The 20,979-nt window shown below is 41.3% G+C and overlaps 2 protein-coding genes across 2 annotated transcripts; both read right to left on the bottom strand.

Moving 5' to 3' along the window:
* Positions 1–1,080: 1,080 nt before the first annotated feature.
* Positions 1,081–13,570, bottom strand: LOC120438065 (NLR family CARD domain-containing protein 3-like). The gene is made up of 6 exons (XM_039608516.1): positions 13,547–13,570; positions 13,364–13,462; positions 13,171–13,284; positions 3,464–3,542; positions 3,055–3,301; positions 1,081–2,861 (listed from the first exon to the last, which is right to left on the bottom strand). The coding sequence occupies exons 4-6, from the start codon at positions 3,539–3,541 to the stop codon at positions 1,081–1,083; spliced, it is 2,106 nt and encodes a 701-aa protein (XP_039464450.1). The 5' UTR covers position 3,542; positions 13,171–13,284; positions 13,364–13,462; positions 13,547–13,570.
* Positions 13,571–16,603: 3,033 nt separating this feature from the next.
* On the bottom strand, positions 16,604–18,147 carry LOC120435303. Its single transcript, XM_039604624.1, has 3 exons — positions 17,585–18,147; positions 17,123–17,439; positions 16,604–16,911 (listed from the first exon to the last, which is right to left on the bottom strand). The coding sequence occupies exons 1-3, from the start codon at positions 18,145–18,147 to the stop codon at positions 16,703–16,705; spliced, it is 1,089 nt and encodes a 362-aa protein (XP_039460558.1). The 3' UTR covers positions 16,604–16,702.
* Positions 18,148–20,979: the final 2,832 nt, after the last annotated feature.

Here is a 20,979-nt window from a genome sequence, read left to right as displayed (position 1 = left end):
GAGTTGAACACACATTATACATAGACATGGGTAAATGGCACACAGAAGGAAACACAGCTGAACCTAATTAGACGACAGAAGAGGAAAGCAAAACAAAGTTAACAGAAAATACAAGACAGAAACAGAGATGTAGAGTTGACATTCAGACATGGACATATGAGGAGCAGAATCAGAAAAGAAACCTAGAAACCATGAAGAATAAACATTTAACAGAGAACCATAATTCAAAGAACAAAACTTAAACCAAAACACAAAGCACTGGGTCGCAGACTCAGGACCGTGGCAATAATAGGTTGGACGGGGGAAAGAGACTTGAAGGGAGACAATAGGACTGCCATGTTGGTTCATGAAGAAGATCGTCTGTGTTCACAGAGAGGTCCAGCACTGCACCTATAATTTCTACTACTGAAGCAAATTAAAACATGATTTCTCTCCCATAATTAAAACTATAACCTAGACATATGGATCTAACAGTGAACAGCACAAAGACTGGGTCACTGGATCAGGTTGAAGAATAATAATAATAATGATAAGAACATTAATTATGAAAGTGGATGCAGAAAGACATTTTTGAGAACGACTAAGTTAGATTTCTCTTTGACCCGAAAGTTGAAAATCAAAGACAACCAAAGGGATATGATTTAGTTTGTTAGCAACTGCAGAACTTGGTAGACAAAACAGTGATTGCAAAAACCAAAATCTGAACTCTGACCTAACTGAACAGTGCACAGATGCAGAGCCTTTAGCTTAGATCAGAGCAATGAGTGAGAATCAAAGAGAGAACAGTAAAGTAACAGGAAATTTTATTGGTACATGTGATATTGCTATGAACAAAACGTAATATATTATTTTGTTATTTGTTGTTTTAATTTGTTTTATTTTATTTTATTTTATTTTATTTTATTTTATTTTATTTTATTTTATTTCATTTTGTTTTGTTATTGTAATGCATTTCTAATTTTTCTTTTCTTTGTTAATAAGATAATTATCAAATATAGGTTCACTATATGCTGGGTCTGAGTGGTATTTTGATAAAAATAGAGTGACTGATGATAGTTTTATAAGAGGCCTCTTTTTTACTTACAGAGCTTTGTTGGAGGCTTTGACCACTGGCAGCAGCCTCAGAAGAGCCTCCTCTGAAGCAGAGTATTTCTTCAGGTCAAACACATCCAGATCTTTTTCTGATGACAGTAAGATGAAGACCAGAGCTGACCACTGAGCAGGAGACAGTTCATCTGTGGAGAGACTTCCTGAACTAAGGGAATGTTGGATCTCCTCCACTAGAGAACGATCATTCAGTTCATTCAGACAGTGGAACAGATTGATGCTTTTCTCTGCAGACAGATTCTCACTGAGCTTATCCTTGATGTACTGGACTGTTTCCTGATTGGTCTGTGAGCAACTTCCTGTCTGTGTCAGCAGGCCTCGTAGGAGAGTCTGATTGGTCTGCAGCGAAAGACCCAGGAGGAAGCGTAGGAATAAGTCCAGGTGTCCATTTGGACTCTGTAAGGCCTTGTTCACAGCACTCTGGTAGAAGTTTGTCCCTGCACATGATTGTCTGATTTCACACTTCTGGGAGGTTATTTGTTGTTCTACCAGCAGATTGACTCCAGAGTTGATGAAGGTCAGATGGACATGAAGAGCAGCCAGAAACTCCTGAACACTCAGATGGATGAAGCAGAACACCTTGTCCTGGTACAGTCCTCTCTCCTCTTTAAAGATCTGTGTGAACACTCCTGAGTACACTGAGGCTGCTCCAATATCAATGTCACATTCTGTCAGGTCTGATTCATAGAAGATCAGGTTTCCTTTCTGCAGCTGATCAAAAGCCAGTTTTCCCAGAGACTCAATCATCTTCCTGCTCTCTGGACTCCAGTGTGGATCTGTCTCAGCTCCTCCATCATACTTGACATTCTTCACTTTGGCCTGAACCACCAGGAAGTGGATGTACATCTCAGTCAGGGTCTTGGGCAGCTGTCCTCCCTCTCTGGTTTCCAGCACATCCTCCAGAACTGTAGCAGTGATCCAGCAGAAGACTGGGATGTGGCACATGATGTGGAGGCTTCGTGATGTCTTGATGTGGGAGATGGTCCTGTTGGCCTGCTCCGCATCTTTGAATCTCTTCCTGAAATACTCCTCCTTCTGTGAATCTGTGAACCCTCTGACCTCTGTCACCATGTCAGTGCACAAAGGAGGAATCTGATTGGCTGCTGCAGGTCGTGTGGTTATCCAGAGGCGAGCATCAGGAAGTAGGTTCCCCCAGATGAGGTTTGTCAGCAGCACATCCACGGAGGCAGATTGTGTAACGTCAGTCATTGTCAAAGCATTGTGGAAGTCCAGAGGAAGTCGACACTCATCCAGACCATCAAAGATGAACACAACCTCAAATTCTTCAAAGCTGCAGATTCCTGCTTCTTTGGTTTCAGTAAAGAAGTGATGAACAAGTTCCACCAAGCTCAGCCTTTTGTTGTTCAGCACATTCAGCTCTCTGAAAGTGAATGGAAATATGAACTGGATGTCTTGGTTGGCCTTGCCTTCAGCCCAGTCCAGGGTGTATTTCTGTGTTAAGACTGTTTTCCCAATGCCAGCCACTCCCTTTGTCAGCACTGTTCTGATTGGTTCATCTCTTCCAGGTGAGGCTTTAAAGATGTCTTCTTGTCTGATTGTTGTTTCTGGTCTGTCTGGTTTCCTGGATGCTGTTTCAATCTGTCTGACCTCATGTTCATCATTGACCTCTGCAGTCCCTCCCTCTGTGATGTAGAGCTCTGTGTAGATCTGATTCAGAAGGGTTGGGTTTCCTGCTTTAGCGATGCCCTCAAACACACACTGGAACTTCTTCTTCAGCTTCAATTTAAGTTTGCGTTGACAAATTACAGTGAGATGTTCTGAATAAAAATGATAATAATAATCATAATAAAAAATAAAAAATAGCAGTTCATACATAGTTATGCATTACACACAATTTGATTCCCTTAATAAATTAATATTTTAATACATGCCAGCCTATCACCTGAGTCATTAGTAAATAATCATTTTTTTCAGCAGCCTAAATATTTACAAATATTCTCTTACGGTTATGGAGACGGTCAGCCAGCTCCTCCTGCTTCATTCTCCTCAGGAAGTCTAGTGTGATCTTCACAAATGCCTCTCTGGTGCTCCTCCTCTGCTCTTTATCCTCACATTCCAATACCTCCCCATCTTCTAACTGACTATATAACAATCCTGCGTTTTCTGGGTTCAGAACCTTCTGGAACTTCTTCAGCTCGTTCTTCACAAAAGTGATGATGTTGTTCTCCAGTAGCTGGAACATAATACTTTATGAATGACACAATTAGACTGAAATCATGACGGCAAACATCAGATCCACATTGGACACACAGACAATCCACTGGTCTACAAAGAGCAGCATGAAGATGACTGTGAACAGAAAAGAGTTAAAGGTTGTTTATGTACATGTACAGACCATAAATATGGAGTCCAGGTGTGTTTGATGCTGCTGGGCAGACTGACCACTGGGAACCTCTGTGCTCTCCTTTTCCATACTGTGGAGAAATTGTGAAGAATTACTTCAGGCATACATTACTGGTCAAAAGTTTTAGAACACCCCAATTTTTTTACCGATTGAAGCGGTATACCAGAAAAAATAGAAGGCAGGAGAAAAACCAGCTGTTCTCCACAGACCCATCCAAGGTGTACTCTCAGTGGCAAAGGAACAACATGAGAACTGCTCTACTAAGACTGGAGAAGGAGCAATACTAGATGAGCATATGGGAGAAGGACACAACCCACAATGGCAATGCTCAATCTAAGAGCAGGCCCCAGCAACCTTCCCGAACAGGATCCAGTAACCATCCCAGTGTTCGCTCTCTCTGCGGTAGAGTATCACTTCCTGTTCCTGCTCAAACAGTGGTGTTTTTGAGTAGCTTTTCTGCTTAGCAATTTAATTAAAAACTTTTAAATACATTCTTTTTTCATAGTATAATCTTCACATGCGTCATCCAAAGCACACTGTCTGTGTACTCACTACCTAATTTATAGCCAAAGTACTCACTCACTGTGTCTTTTTCGCTAGCTTAGCTCGTAGCCAACTCGCTAGCACCATGGCCTCTTCACCTGTCCCTCCTGCACTTTCCTGCTCATTGTGTCAGATGTTTAGTTAATCCTCGGCCTCCTTTCGCAGTAATGATACCTGTAACAAATGTAGCATATTTGCAGCTCTGGAGGACAGGATCACTGAATTGGAGACTCGGCTTCGCACCCTTCATTCACCCGTAGCTAGCCAGGCCCCTGTAGCTGGTGCAGCGGACCCCACTCGGCGACACACCCGCCAGGGGTCAAACTCTAGTAATTGGTGATTCTGTTCTCAGACATGTGAAGCTAGAGACACCGGCAACCATAGTCAATTGTCTTCCAGGGGCCAGAGCAGGCAACATTGAGGGAAATTTAAAACTGCTGGCTAAGGTTAAATGTAAATTCAGTAAAATTATAATTCACGTCGGCAGTAATGACACCCGGTTACGTCAATCAGAGGTCACTAAAATCAATATTGAATTGGTGTGTAACTTTGCCAAAACAATGTCGGATTCTGTAATTTTCTCTGGTCCCCTCCCCAATCAGACCAGGAGTGACATGTTTAGCCGCATGTTCTCCTTAAATTGCTGGCTGTCTGAGTGGTGTCCAAAAATGATGTGGGCGTCATAGATAATTGGCAAACCTTCTTCAAACCTTCTGCAAACCTTCTGCAGGAAACCTGGTCTTGTTAGGAGAGATGGCATCTATCCCACTTTGGATATGTAATAAAGGCCTAAGCGTGTCATAAACTTAGGAGTAGACTTGTAGGAGACGCTCCCCCACCTTGAGCTGTGAAGGTAAAACAGAGAGAAGACCCAGCTCAGTGGAAATTCCCCAGGGGATATTGGGGGTCTCAATGTTTGTAACTGGATAACTTTGGTCTGGAAGGGAGATAGACTTTTATGACCCACAGGAAGTCACGTACGCAGAGGTACATACACATATATACACATGCACTTACACACAGGAACGCACACACGCAGGCACTCACGTGCTCGCACACACACAAACATGTAAATACAGTGCTTCGTTTTATGGCACATTGTAGAGGGGTTAGAAGGGGGGTCACTTCTACAAAACTGTGTTTCACAGACAAAGGAGTTGAGATCTGCAGAGGAATTCTGGGGTGGATAAGTGTGGATGAATAAAAGTGTTGTGAATTGACTACTGAGTCCCGGTGTTGTCTCTGGAGGCCTTAGGAATCCACGAACTGGGGTGAAACTGTTTAGAGGTAACAACGCCTCTCTGCAGCTTCTCTCCTCCTGTTACCCCCCGCCCCCCAAAAAAAATCTACATAGAGACTATGTCAGCTCCCAAAAAGACAAAAAACAAACTAAAAACCAGCAAAAAAAACCTTAAAACATAAAAAATCACAAAGAAAGAAGAATACAGTACCCACATCTGAACCAAAGAGTAAAACAGTGAAATGTGGGTTAATAAATATTAGGTCTCTCTCCTCCAAGTCTCTGTTAGTGCCTGACTTAATAATTGATCAACATGTCTACGTGACTTTTCATATAACAACTTTTGTGTGATAAACTTATTTAGCAACTAAGAGCTTCCTCTGTTTTGAGAACATACAGATGTAGAAAAGGGGAACCTCAGCTCTGAGTTTTTGTTATCTTTGTACATACGTGTAACCAGCTTGTATAAATAAAGAACGCAGACAGTGACAGAGTGTGAGTCCGTGAGTGCCTCCTGCGAGTACGAGCGCTCTGTGACTGCCCTCGCGAGTAAAGACAACTGCAGTGTTTGTGTTTTCTAACTCAGGTGTCTCAGCTGAAGAACTGTGGGGCGATTCCTAGAAATCCCCTGTCACCCTGCCTTACAGAAACCTGGTTGCAGCAGGATGATTAAGTTAGTTTAAATGAATCAACACCCCCGAGTCATTCTAACTACCAGAAACCTTGAAGCACAGGCCGAGGGGGCGGTGTGGCAGCAATTTTTCACACCAGCCTATTAATCAACCAAAGACCAAGACAGACTTTTAATTCATTTGAAAGCCTGATATCTATCCAATACACTCCAATTTGGTCATCTAAATGGAGAGTCTTCTTCTAACAGTAACGTTAATTTTGGAGTTCCACAGGGTTCAGTGCTAGGACCAATTCTGTTTAGATTATACATGCTTCCCTCAGAGTCTCAGAGTGATGCTGAAAAACTAGTTCATGCATTCAATTCAATTCAATTCAATTTTATTTATATAACGCCAAATCACAACAAAGGTCAGAGAAAAGCCCAACAATCATATGACCCCCTATGAGCAAGCACTTTGGCGACAGTGGGAAGGGAAAACTCCCTTTTAACAGGAAGAAACCTCCGGCAGAACCAGGCTCAGGGAGGGGCGGGGCCATCTGCTGCGACCGGTTGGGGTGAAAGAAGGAAAACAGGATAAAGACATGCTGTGGAAGAGAGACAGAGATTAATAACAGATATGATTCAATACAGAGAGGTCTATTAACACATAGTGAGTGAGAAAGGTGACTGGAAAGGAAAAACTCAATGCATCATGGGAATCCCCGGCAGCCTACGTCTATTGCAGCATAACTAAAGGAGGATTCAGGGTCACCTGGTCCAGCCCTAACTATATGCTTTAGCAAGAAGGAAAGTTTTAAGTCTAATCTTAAAAGTAGAGATAGAGTCTGTCTCCGGAATCCAAACTTCATTAAATCAAACATTCAAAGCACATTTCTAGCATTAACTGAACTTCCAAGAGCTACCTAGATCACTTAAATTACACAACTGAAAGCATATGTGTATTGTTTCTGTATTTATACACAAGCAGTCATATATATTCAAATAATTAAAAAAGAATATTCATTTTGCTACTACCACACACCAAATCCTGTTGTTGGTACTTCCTGGCTTGTGTAGCCACTAGGTAACAAAAGCTCAACACTGCGCCGAGCATCCTGGAGCACTTCTCTTGTCTTCTGTACGTGTTTTGGAGTTTGTATGTGCTTCGGAGTTTTTACGTGTTTTGGAGTTTTTAAATGTTTTGGAGTTTGTAGGTGCTTTGTCTCTAGTGGCCACCTTAAATATACTTTTATTCATTCACTCCACATAAAATGTAATAAATTAATCATATAATACAAAAAACCAACTATTCACATTTCAACTTTTAATTATTTAAATATTCAGCTTTTTCCTTTTACAAATTTAAAGTGAAACAACACAAAACACTGCAAACCACAACACAATTAAATATAAATTAAAATATGAAAACAAAAAGAAGATGCACATTGTCTTTCATATGGGCCTGCATGAATAAACTTTCTGAATCCTTTATCATCTGCAACTGAAAATAGTTGTGTTCCAGCCCGTTTTATTGTAATATGTATTTATTTAGATTGTAAGCCCAACAAGGGACAATTGTTGAAAATTAGCAGTAGCTATAAACCTATGTGCGGTACATCAGTCTCATGTCTTGCCCTTGAACTATGTTAAACTGCACTGTCCCTTTTAAATAAATAAATGAAAAATAAATTCAAATTCAAATGATTACTATACCTTTCCAATGTGACGTTGTTGTCCCTGGCTCTCTTTCTGTGTCTCTCCCTCCCGCTCTGTTCCTGTGCTACTGAGAGTGTAACTACCGCCCCTCCCCCCTTCTTCCCAGCGCAAAGCACAAGGGTCGCGTGTGGAGTGAAGCGGGAATAAAGTGTGAGAGAGATGCAAGAGAGAGAAAGAAAAAAAAAACCACACCTCCCAAAAAGGAGCCGACTCACGTCAAAGATCTGGCTCTAAGACCCTTTCATTCGCGACTGACACATCACTAGGGGCCTGAAAACTGAAGGCTCTCCCTCCTTCTAGACTGGACTACTGTAATTCATTATTATCAGGTTGTCCTAAAAAAAACCTGAAAGGCCTTCAGTTAATCCAAAATGCTGCAGGAAGAGTACTGACAGGGACTAGAAAGAGAGAGCACATTTATCCTCTATTGGCTTCCCTTCATTGGCTTCCTGTTGAATCCAGAATTGAATTCAAAATCCTGCTCCTCACATACAAGGTCTTAAATAAACAGACCCATCTTATCTTAATGACCTTGTTAGTACATGACTTAATACTTGATTTAGAAATCGATGTACTCTGCCTTACGGAAACCTGGTTGCAGCAAGATGGTTTTGTTAGTTTAAATGAATCAACACTCCCGAGTCATCCTAACTACCAGGTTTGAGCCTGTGACTCTGTCCTTTTTAAAGAAGAGTGTTGGTCATCTTAAGCCTGCAGGGTGTCCAAATGATGCTGTCCCTCCTCGACTTTTAAAAGAGGTGTTACCTACAGTTGGACCTTTGGTTCTTGAGCTGGTAAACCATAGTCTGATGTCAGGTGTTGTCCCTAAAGATTTTAAACATGCAGTAGTCAAAACCCTGATTAAAAAACATGCTCTTGATCCTACGGCTCTTGCTAATTACAGGCCTATCTCCAAACTACTTTTTCTTTCCAAAATTCTTGAAAAGATAGTTTACAGCCAAATAATGGCCTTCCTGGAAAAGCAAAATGTGTTAGAGGTTTTCCAATATAGTTTTAAACCCTTTCATAGCACTGAATCAGCCCTTTTAAAAGTTTTTAATGACTTATTTTAGCTATTTTAGAGCCTTCCGTTTCCAGGCCTCTCTTCTGTTGAACGAGCTTCCAGTTTGGATTCCGGAGACAGACTCTATCTCTACTTTTAAGATTACGCTTAAAACTTTCCTTTTTGCTAAAGCGTATCGTTAGGGTTGGACCAGGTGACCATGCATCGTCCCTTAGTTATGCTGCAATAGATGTAGGCAGCCGGGGGATTCCCATGATGCATTGAGTTTTTCATTTCCAGTCACCTTTCTCACTCACTATGTGTTAATAGACCTCTGCATTGAATCATATCTGTTATTAATCTCTGTCTCTCTTGCACAGCATGTCTTTTATCCTGTTTTCTTTCTCTCACTCCAACCGGTCGCAGCAGATGGCCCCGCCCCTTCCTGAGCCTGGTTCTGCCGGAGGTTTCTTCCTGTTAAAAGGGAGTTTTTCCTTCCCACTGTCGCCAAAGTGCTTGCTCATAGGGGGCCATATGATTGTTGGGTTTTTCTCTGTATCTATGAAGCATCTTGAGGCAACTTTTGTTGTGATTTGGTGCTATATAAATAAAATTGAATTGAATTGAATTAAATTGAATTATTTAAGATGGCGGACCTGTGTTATTCTTTGCTGGATCGTTGTGCCATCAGCATGAGTCCCTCTGTAATCTGCAAGTCGGAATCTGTGAGTTTTAAGATCGTTGCTATCTGGATTTTTCTGTGTGTGTGTGTGTAGATCTGGCCTGGACTTGTTCCCTGTGAAGCTGAGTGAGTGTGTGCGTGTGAAGAACCTTGTGAAAATATCTTTAACTCTGTTATTAACCCTTGTGCCACTAATCATAGGGAGGCACCCCTACACTCTCTGAAAACTTCTGAAAATGCTTCCTTGAAAAATCTCAGCGCTAAGGGCTCCTCATTCAATGGTAGTGATAGACTAAGTTCCAGCTTCTAAATGTTCGACTGTTTTTCAGCAGTTTAAGCCTGTGTCTTTTTCTGCCTTAAAGGAAATAATTGATCACCTAAGAATTTCTAATTCCCCACATGGCACATTTCCCTCTCACATTTTCAAGGAAGCATTGAGCACTATTGGGCCCCATTTTACTTTTATTGAATGTATCACTGTCATTAGGTTGCATACCGACTGCCTTCAATAATGTTGTTGTGCAACCCATTATTAAGAAGGAAAACCTTGACCCTAATGCTCTCTCTAATTACAGGCTGATCTCCAAAGTCTCCTTTATGTCAAAAATCCTGGAAAAAGTGGTTTTTAAGCAACTTTTTATATGCTAATGGTATCAGCAAAAAGTTCCAGTCTCATTTCAAACCTCGCCACAGTACTGAGACAGCTTTATTAAGAGTTTTTTCAATGATCTTTTTTTAACCGTTGATTCAGGTTGCTCTGTGGTTTTAGTTTTACTAGATTTGACTTCTGCTTTTAATAAGGTCGATCATAACATTGTAGTTGGTGTTAAAGGCACAGTTTTATCATGGTTCAAATCATATCTCTCAGAGAGGTCGTTCTCCATTGCTGTGGGGCAATATTCTTCCTCTTGTGCCTCCTATTTACTGTGGTGTCCCACAGGGGTTTGTTTTGGGTTCAACACTTTTCTCCTTATATATGTTGCCCATGGGATCCATTTTCAAAACATACAATATCTCCTTCCACTGCTATGACATCCAAATTTACTTTTCCCTGAATTTGGATGTCTCTGTCCCACTGCAACCACTGTTTAACCGTCTTCATGCCAAAGTCTGGTTATCACATAATTTTCTATCCCTGCATAAAAATAAAACCGAAGTTGTTGTTTTTGATAGTCATACCCCTTTAGGCCAGCTAACTGATACTCTTGGTCTTCTTGCTAGCCATCTCTCCCACACAGTATTTTTGGATAGCTCTTTCAAATTAGAGAAGCAAGTGTCCGCAGTGGTTAAAACCAGTTTTTATCTGTTACGTCAGATATCCAAAGCGAAGCCCTATCTTCCTCTGAAAGACCTTTAAAAACTTATTCTTATTTATCACCACTAGACTGGACTACTGCAACTCTCTCTATTTGGGCCTCCAACACTCTTCATCTCCATCATTTGCAGTTAGTTCAAAATGCTGCTGCAAGCCTTTTAACTGGTACTAGAATGTATGACCACGTCACTCCAATTTTAGCTAACTTGCACTGGCTCCCTGTCAAATATTGCATTGATTTTAAAATTCTCTTGCGTACTTTTAAAATTTTAAACAACCTGGCGCCTAGCTATCTAACTGAACTCTAACTTGTACAACCCCAAAAGAGCACTAAGATCTTCTAGTCAGATGCTCTTAGAACAACCTAGGTCTTGGCTGAAGTCCAGAGGTGATTGTGCCTTTGCAACTGCAGCACCTAGACTCTGGAATAACCTTCTTCCTGATATTCGTACTTCCGAGTCTGATTCAAAAGCCAAAGTAAAAAAGTGGATTTTAAGACATGATTCAAAAGAATGAATAAACTGGTTGACTATCATCCGGCTTGCTTTTTGTTTGTCACCTGTATTGTTTGTTGATCTGTTTTGTTTGTTAATGTTTCGTATTTAACTTTTTATTCTCTTTTTGGCTGATTGTAAAGCACTTTGGTCAACACTGTTGTTTTTAAATTGTACTATAGAAATAAATTTTGATTTGACTTGATTTTGATAAAGATTCCCCTGAGACATTCCAGCACATAACAGCAGGGTGCAAGATGCTAGCTGGCAGGGCATACATGGAACGCCATAACAAAGTGGCTGACATAGTAGACAGAAACATCTGTGCCGAGTACAGCCTGGAAGTCCTGAGGTTAAATTGGGAGACACTGGGGGACATTTGCACCTGATCGAAATGACCACAACTAAGTTCGATATAGAAGGACAAACTGGTAATGGCTACACAACCAGACATAGTAATGGTGGACAAGCAGAGGAAGATGGCCATAGTGATAGATGTAGATATACTGACTAAGAGCAACATCAGGAAGAAGGAACACAAGAAGCTGGAGAAATACCAACCGCTGAGAGAAGAGCTCGAGAAAATGTGGAGGGTAAAGGCAACAGTGGTCCCAGCGAGTGGTAATAGGAGCACTCTATGCAGTGATCTCAAAGCCAGCTCTGGTAAGAACAAAGCAGGAAGGGTATGCATCTTCATCAATGACATTTGGTGTAAAATATTTGACAGTGAAACGCAGACCCGTCTACATACCTCAAGAGTCTACTGTCATCATGGTAACAGCCATATATGTACCACCAATACTAATGCTAACTCAGCCATGTAAAACCAGAGTTATGATAAAAAAATACACGCAATGTTTTTTTCTGAATAAAACAGTGGTGTTTACAGCAGGAAGAAACGGTAAAAACTGTGTTTTCTAAGGACAGCACCAGCAAACACTCCGCTTATGAGTGAAAAAAAGAAAAAACACCCCTTCCCTATTATTGGGAACATGCACCATGTCGACCAATCAAAAAATGATTTGCCAACATGTGGCATTTGGTTGTTTGGGGAGAGGGGGAAGTTTTAGGAGTGACACCGGCAAGAGAGAGCGAGCGAGCGAAAGAAAGAGAGAGCGAGTTTTGATACGTGAGAGATTTGTGACGTTTAGCGTGTTTGGAGGCTATAGTTATTGTCTAGTGTAGTCGTTATTTTATTTTGTGTGTCAGTACTCCTAATGAATGTCAGAGTCACTCCAGGTTGTGCTGAAAGGAATTATACCAAAAAAGGGAAGATAAACAGTTTTTAAAGGTGAAATATAGAGGTCAAATCAAAAGTAGTCAAAAACGGCCAATTATACCTTGGACCCCAGGTTAAACTCGCAACAAGGGCTACAGACCAACCCCTCTACTACATCTAAGTTCATCAGTTCACATGTCTATGCTGCTGATCCCTGCACACACTCCTGTCAGGAGGAGAGTGCCCCAACCCGACCACTTTCCCGCACCTCCTGGACTGGATGCTGCATCCACATACTGCATATGCGGTTGCCTACTTGGATGGCATTATCTTCCATCGTGAGCATGTGCAGCAGGTGGCCACGGTACTGGGGCCGGGGCTCACGGCCAATCTGAAGAAGTGTCCCGTTGGACAGAGGGATGTACAGTATCTAGAGTACCACTTGAGAGATCTACAGGTATGCCTGCAGGCAGAGAAAACAATGGCCATCGCATCCTGCCCGAGTCCCAAAGCCAAAAAAGAGGCGAGTTGGTTCTTGAGGCTTGTTAGTTACTACTGCACAGTTGTACCCAACTTCACAGAAATGAGTAGGTTAGGCTGGATGACTTAAGTCGGGTGATGGGGTATGTGAAGGGTTGTGGTTTGTGGCTTTGCTGCAGACATGGGGTGGAGTAGAGGGTTCAGGGTATGGTGCTGGGGGTAGGTTGGTTGGCACTTCTGGCAGTAGTCATCTACTCACACTCCCCCCTACTTCAATAGGACCTTGGGACTTTTCTTTGAGATGCAGTTTAGAGACCAGGAAACAACATTAAGCAGTTCATTTAAATCAGACATCAAACTGACATTAAAGAGTTCGTGTTACTAACAGCTTACCTCTCTGCAGCAGACGTCTGCTGAACTTTAAAATCAATCAAGTCTTCTTTAGACACATCACTCCTTAAGGTCACACAGCTGGGTTCAGGTCCAGGTTTGAGTCTCTGACATATACTAAAATATAATTAAATGAATAAATAAAGTACAAGCAGCTCATATGATATTTGAAATGTTATTACTTACGAGCACTTACTGATTACCAGATGATTGTCTTTGTTCAAATTTCTTAATGACATCTTTCACTCGGTTGCTATCATAGTTCACACAGCTGGGTGGAGGTCCAGGTGGGTTCCTGTGAATAATGATGGAGCAGTGATGTGAGTGCTGAGCTGTGACATGGAGAAGAGTCATGGACAGTTAGAGATGGTCATCTCACCTCTGAGCTTTGGTCTGGCTCTCATGTTCCCCACACAGAGTGCTTTTAGAGGAGGGACTCCTCCTCTCTGTCCTCACACTGATCCATGCTGCTCAATTCAGCTCACACACACTTTCTACCTTCACCTGCAGAGGAAACACAAATCATTCATGTGCACATCAGCTGAAATCCTCCTTTCAGTCATGTGTGCTGTCCAAATATCAGCTGCTTCTTTCCTGCTTCATCTCAGTGTCAGCTGAATGCAGTCAGACAGCAGTGTGAGGCAGAGGAAGCTGCCATCAGCTGCTCTACTTCTACTATCAGTCCACCAGATGGAGCCATGAAGCACACATGATGCATTCACTGACACAAACTGAACTAATATTTAAAAAGTTCAATTACTATCACTACTATGCAATATTTAATACCCAATAACCCATACTGTAAATATAAAATCCTTATTTATTTTTGATATTTGTATGAAGCACCACAGAAATGTGCACCTTAACTCCTTTTTTTTTACATGTCTGGACTGGGTAGTAGTTAATCTTATTGTACATGTGTTTAGTGACAATAAAAGGCATTCTATTTTAGCAGCTGTACTGATCTGTCTGAGAAATAAGGACTAATTAAATCCCATAAGTAAACTCTTTTGCTGTCATACTGTGAGTGTCACGGCTGGGGCAGCAGTCGTGTGGAGATGGGAAGGAGGATCCAAGTAGCAGACAGCGGCGGTGATGTAAATGAGTTTATTTACAGTCTGCAAAACGTAACAACAGCAAAAACATAAAACTAGACCCAAACAAAGTCCCAAAGCAAAATATCCATAACCCACACTGGCGCTCGAGAAACAGTTCGAAACAGAAGTCAGGCGGTCGACCCGGGAGCCAACACTGTCATGGTCCCCGTGTCTGCTCCACAAGGCCACATGTGCTTTGTGTACATTCTCCTCTCTCCTCCCCGCCAGGGCGGAGCTCACTGCAGGCTCCCGCCCTTGGCACACACCTGCATCTCGTCAGGCTCTGATTACGGGTTGGACTCTTAAGGCCAGGACGCAGACAGCCTCACCACTGGATGATTATGTTAGACACGTTAGTGAACGTCTGCCTCGAATCCTTAAGCTTTGTAAACTTGCTGCGATCTCTGTGTAACCTTATTTTCCCCTGTGCACAGTTTTCCCCGGACCCGTGACTAACCTGTTATTTCAACTGCTGTAAAGAAGAAGAGCTAGAGTGTGTGTGACTCCAATCCCGGACCTCCCTTTCGGACCTAGGACCCCCGTTCCCCTCACTGTATATAGTATCTGCACGTGGTGATTGTGTAAATAAACGTTGTTTTCCCCTGAACTCTGCTCTGCGCCTCAGTCCTACTACACCACCTGACAGACACCACAGAAAACCAGGATGAGACAGTTCAGGAGGCCGGCCGCGCAGAAGGCAACGATGGCGTTAAGGTGGTCATCCACGATGGCGATGATGCCCCACAAGCGGCCTGGAAGATGGTCGACGATGTAGAGACGCCAGACGTGGCAGCTGCAGTGCCAGGCAAGGATGTTGCTGGACCAGGCCAGCCACACATCCCAAAACTTTACACAAATCATGAAAATAATAATAATAATAATAACAACAAATACACCAAACCCCAAATCCCTGAGTCATGGACTCAGAGCATAAGTAAAAACATACTCACTGTCATGGTTCTAACTGTTAGGGTGCCTGGGTCATCGACCCAGTGTTTTGTGTTTTTGCTTCTTTGATTTTATTTCATTATGTTCTAGTATGCTTTGTCTAATAGGTTAAAGGAATATTCTAAGTTTAGGTTCTATAAGCAGTTTTTTGTTAGGTTGTTTTCTTTGCTGTTAGTAATTATGTTTACCTCCCTCACTGTCTAGCCGTGTCTTGTGTTTTGTGAATCTTGTCCCTGTTTCATCCCTCCCTAGTCCCTAGTGTCAAGCTTATGCGTCTTGTATTCAGTCTGTGTGTTTCCTGTCTTATTTTGATAGTCCCTTTCCTGTGTGCAGTGTGTCTGGCTTTGCTTTCCTTGTCTCATCAGGTCTGATTTGTCCCAGCTATGTTTCCCTCCTGTCTCCCATTCCCTGATTGCTCCTCTGTGTATTTAAGCCCTGTGTTTTCCTTGCTCTGTGTCCTGATCTCCCTCATTCGTCACTGTGTCTTCTGGCTGCCTGTTGAGGTTTTTTGGTATCCTCACTTTAGCAAGTTTTTTGTTGTTTAAATCCAGCATTAAAGTTGTGTTTGAGTTCACCTTTTTGCCTCTGTGAGTCCGCACTTTTGGATTCACCATTCTTGCCGGCACACAGCACATGACAGTAACCAGTATTTTCTCGTCTAAAACTCAGCATGTAATGGCTTTCTGACTAACACATCGCATCAATGATAACTTTCCACTGGTGTTATTCCCACTATTACTGCACACTGTCAGGGCTCAGTGAGAGGCTTAGTTCAGTTGCTTAGTCCACATCCTCATTTTAAGTTTGACAGTGTTTTAGTAGATAAAGGTGAATGGCTTAAGCATGAATTTAGCTGCGGTTTGAGGAAGACCTCATAGGGGACTGGCGGTGGCTCCTGGGCCTGGCAAGTCCCCATTTACCAGAGGTGGAAAGAGTACTCAAAATTTGTACTCAAGTACAAGTACTGTTACACTGGTTAAATTGTACTCAATTACAAGTAAAAGTACTGGTGTTAAAAAAATACTTGAGTAAAAGTACAAAGTACTCTTTACTACTCAGAGTACTAATTACTTTTTAACAGACTGATGTTTTATTCTGTCGTTAATAGCAGGCATTCAACTCGATTCACCAGTATAAATATTTATGCTCAAAGCACATTTCTCAGATGAACAAGGTATAGAAAGGTAACTTGTTTTGTAAATAAATGTAGATATAAAAGGAGGAATTTTGTTTCTTAAAACAATGACAAAAATGTTTCTGAACATGCGTAGAACCGTTTAAACTTTTCCCCAAACACTGAACAACAGGCAGGTAAGTGTCTTAAACTCTTATCATTTCTGTCACAGTTTACTTTCTGAACCTTTTGTTCAGTTTCAGCAAGAGCTGGTTTTCTAAATTAACAGATGCTATTCGACTTCGTTTGGCCGTGAAGAGTAGACCAGCACAACTAAAAAGTCGCTCACACGCAGCAGAAGCAGGCAGAGCTGTGTTCAGTTTAAGAGAGAGGTTTTTGATGGCTGAGAAGGAGTGCAGCAGCTCCATGGTGTCTGTGGCACAAGCAAGAAATCAAGCTCAACTGCACTTTGCAGCCTTCTGGAGATTGGTTTGGAGAAGAATTCATCTTCATCAAATGACTCTCTTTGCTGATCCTCACTCTCATGCTCTGTCATTTCAAGATGTTGTTTGATGTATGTCAAGGCTGTAATTGCAAGTAGATAACACAATTTTGTTATTTAAATTTCAGTGATTATTCCTGAACACAAATTTAAAATCGACAAATTCTCAAGAAGGATTGTTTAGTATTCAGGACAGACCATCAATAACTTACAACATATTAGGTAAAATACTCACTTAAGCATGTGTTCAAATGTAAAAAGATAAAATAAAAATGGGATCACATGAATTCTTACCAGCCGCTATTACATCTGCTCTGTCAGTCCAGGAAGTCTTGAACTTGGGTAAGAGGACTGCAGCTGCAGCCAACTCTGGATCCTCCATCATCGGTCCAAAACGCTTTTGAAGGCCATTTTGCAGGGCTCTGATGAGTGGCACGCATGTCTTGCTTGATGTCTCCAGCCTGCTAAGTTTGGACAGTAGTTGTTGGATTACTGGCAGGAGCCATCCCATAAAGGAAGTGGACTCAGACTGAAGGATGTTTGAAGCTTTCACCAGTGGCTTCATGGTGGTACAGTACTCCCTAAGGAATGCAACTTCTGCAGGACTCAACCTGTAAGACACAACAACAAAACTCACCATGACTATAATAGGGATCTTCTGATTTAATATTAAGAGTCTGCTCACGTTTTTAACCATCCATTAAGGAAAATTCACAAAATTTGCAACCATATTGGTAGGTGTCCAATTTTACTCACATTTTCACCTTGAACTCCTCACAAATGCTCCTGATGGCATCTTCCCCCTTCTCATCAATGATGCGTATTATCCTTTCAATGGCAAGGTAGGTTGAATTCCACCGTGTTGCATTGGGACGAATGAGCTGTAGCTCACACTTGTCCTCTACCACTTCATTAGCCAAATGAGACCGGCCAGTTTTGTTCCAAATGGCCTGGCATTTTGCAAAGGTTGCACGGGAGAGCCTCTTGTAGGTGTCATTCATGCTCTCTGCTAGGGCAGCATCAGTTGTTGCCACAAGGTTTAGCAGGTGACATGCACATCGCTGATGAGGCGGGAGTTGATACTCCAAACCAGAGTCTTCATCAAGAATTGCACTTGCCTCATGGTAGTCAATATGGTCAGTCAGGTCAAGAGTTTCTGGGTCTGCTTCATCTTCACCTTCATCTTCATCTGCATCATTTTGTGCCCCAAACATGTGGAAGGCCTTGACAAAGTTGGATCCACTATCAGTTGTGGTTCTTACAACTTTGCCTCTAATCTTGTATTGGCAATGGATATCATCAAGCGCACCAGCGAGCATGTCAAATGTGTGAGACCCTCTCAATCTTTTGCACGCTAGTGCTGCAGATCTTCTTTCCAGGGACTCTTCCTCTATCCAATGGCATGTGACTCCAAGGTAACTTTTCTGATGAGCTGACCAACAATCAGCAGTGGTAGCAACAAATTTGACTTTATCCAATGCTGCAACCAAAGTCATCTTCATGTGATCAGCAGCTTCACAGATTCTGGCACGGACAGTGGGTCTGGAGAGGACTTTGGCTTGAGGTTGTAATGTGGTAACTAATTCTTTGAAAGATGGCTGTTCTACCACTGCAAATGGCTGTAGACCCTCACATATGAAATTGATGACAAGCTTGTCAACAGTTGCTTGTGGAACATGTTTGTTTGCAGCTCTCAACATCAGGTCTGGTAACTTGGCTTGTGTATTTGCTGAGAGCTTGTGTGGTCTTTCGCTGACGAGATGTTGATGCCACAGTGATATTGTACTGCTCAATCTTCAATGGATGTTTCCTCTGTAGAGATTAATATTATCATATGTCAGGTTCACACATTACTTCATAACATCACTGTGATTAACACTAAAGGAAAACACATTTTAAAACATCATTCAACTAGACTTGAGCTAATCTTTGATTGTTTAGCATAGTATAAAAGAGTGGTGAATTTGGTCAAATTTTGCAGACATATTGCTGTATTTATTCACAAGTGTAAACCAATTTTGAACGATTATTGCAAAAAACATGTATTAAGATAAGATAAGATAAGATAAGATAAGATAACCTTTATTAGTCCCACACGTGGGAAATTTCTGTATACATTCTAAGTTCTGTAATCTTTATACTATCTGTAAAAAGAGTATCGACCAATGTATCAGTATCTAAATATTTAACTCCTTTTTATCAGTATCACCCTAAAGTTTTCAGTATCAGTCAGGTCCTAAAAATACTAAGAGAGCAAAATATGTGTATATAGCAAATCTAATTTAAGAAAAGGGATCACATACACAAAAATGCTGCCCATACAGCTAACAAATAAAAACAATCCACATTATGTTCTTTAAAAAATATATATCATATTGGGAAACATATAACCCTACTGATTAAGAGCCATGTCACTATGATAGACCTATATCAGACCAATGATACTGATCAACTTATCCATCAATCGGGCTCTGGTACATGTCAGCTGAGAGGTGGAAGATTAATTTGAGATGCAGCTCAGCACTGTGTGCCAGTTTGTTTGTTTTTTTAAATATAGGCCAGCTGATTGTAGGCCTGTGAGTTTTAAATAACTACAAATTTAATTTATTGTAATGACGGTGGTTGTCCAAATAATAAGCTAAAACATTCCTACCAATTGTAGCTCAATTATGCATGCACACACGCACGTTAGCTAGCTCCGTCTTATTTTAATATCCGGCTAACCAATTGCGGTGACAATATCTTAGCGAAACTAATAACCTTAACACACATGAAAAATAAGAAAGCAATATTGTACACGTATAGTTGTAAAACCTCTTACCTCAATGTGTTTTTTTAGATTAGACGCTGAAGTCTTGTAAGCTGAAATGACTGTAGAGGTCAAACAAAGTTTGCACTGCATCTGGACGCTGTCTCCTTTTCTCCCTCTGTACATGAAAAATTCCTCCAGGTACGGCCACGGGCACTCATCCTCCGTCTTTTCTACATCATTTTCATGGTTGACAGTGTTGTCCTCTGTCTCCATTTTGGCTTCTTTGTCTCCAAATCTTCCGTCTATAAACTAGTTTATACTCCACCATTTAGCACCTCTAGACACCTGTGCCTGCTGCTGCAGCGGAGTTTATTCTTTGCTTACGTCTTAAATTGGCGCGGTCGCGACCCAATGAGGCCGCTGCAAAAAAGGTTTGAATATTAATTCAAATTGTGGGCGTACTCAGTAGCGACTTTTGATTTTATAAGTAGCGAAGTAGATTACATGGTGTAAATTGTACTCAAGTATGAGTAAAATTACACACTAGAAAAATTACTCATAAAAGTACAAGTACCCAAAAAATCTACTTAATTACAGTAACGTGAGTATTTGTAATTCGTTACTTCCACCCCTGCCATTTACCAATGAGAAGTGAAGAAGTGAAAGAATCGAAAAAGGGGAGGGAGGGGCACAAAAACGAGAATGAACAGCTTGTAGAACTGGGGGGGGGGGGGTCATATATATATATACATATAGATATATATATAGATATAAACCAGAAGGGGCGTGTTCAGAGGCATGGTCCCACTCTTCTTTTTTTTTTTTCGCCTGTCCCATTTGGTTCTTTTGCCATCAGAATTATTGTCTAAAGACAAAGAAATGGTCCCACTCCTGAAATTCAGATAAATTATCTCCAATTAAGGGAACCGGAAATTATTTTAGTACTCAACACCCGTCTGTGCTCACCCACACATCATATGTCACATATGACACATTAATTATTATCAGCATCAATGAAACAATCTATTGTGCTGATAATCCGGGTCAGTTTTTCTGTGGAAATTTGAATACAAATCTTAGGCTGTGACTTCATGTGTGAGCTGTCAGTATCAGCAGTCTCTGTGTGTTTAAAGAGTTTGAATGCTGTGATTTCAATGTTTACTACTGACGGATTACATTTGAATCTAGAAAATCAAACAGATCTGATGGAGGAAAAGTGCCAGATGAAGAAATGTTTCTGAAAAAACAATAATAATAATAACTAGAAAGCGAAAATTTCTGAAGAAATTTTAAGTGTACCTACCGGATCGGTTGTCCAAATACATCAGGATGTATGTATTTAGAGCAAAAAACTGTTGAGTTTTAAGCAGAGAGTCATCAGCTGTTCCTGTACTCAGCT

The sequence above is a fragment of the Oreochromis aureus genome, linkage group 3, assembly GCF_013358895.1.
Source record: "Oreochromis aureus strain Israel breed Guangdong linkage group 3, ZZ_aureus, whole genome shotgun sequence".
Taxonomy (NCBI): domain Eukaryota; kingdom Metazoa; phylum Chordata; class Actinopteri; order Cichliformes; family Cichlidae; genus Oreochromis; species Oreochromis aureus.
The sequence above is the reverse complement of the archived record's forward strand: the minus strand, read 5'-3'. Positions and strand labels throughout refer to the sequence as shown.

Bases quoted from the DNA above. Each gene is read 5' to 3' on its own strand.
- LOC120438065 (XM_039608516.1), bottom strand. From the start codon at position 3,541: ATGGAAAAGGAGAGCACAGAGGTTCCCAGTGGTCAGTCTGCCCAGCAG. The intron at 3,302-3,463 runs GTCTGTACATGT...ATTATGTTCCAG, and splicing joins ACCTGGACTCCATATTTATG to CTACTGGAGAACAACATCAT. The intron at 2,862-3,054 runs ATATTTAGGCTG...TAATTTGTCAAC, and splicing joins CCGTAAGAGAATATTTGTAA to GCAAACTTAAATTGAAGCTG.
- LOC120435303 (XM_039604624.1), bottom strand. From the start codon at position 18,147: ATGCTCGCTGGTGCGCTTGATGATATCCATTGCCAATACAAGATTAGA. The intron at 17,440-17,584 runs GTGAGTAAAATT...TGTGTCTTACAG, and splicing joins GAGGAGTTCAAGGTGAAAAT to GTTGAGTCCTGCAGAAGTTG. The intron at 16,912-17,122 runs GTAAGAATTCAT...TTGCAATTACAG, and splicing joins AGCAGATGTAATAGCGGCTG to CCTTGACATACATCAAACAA.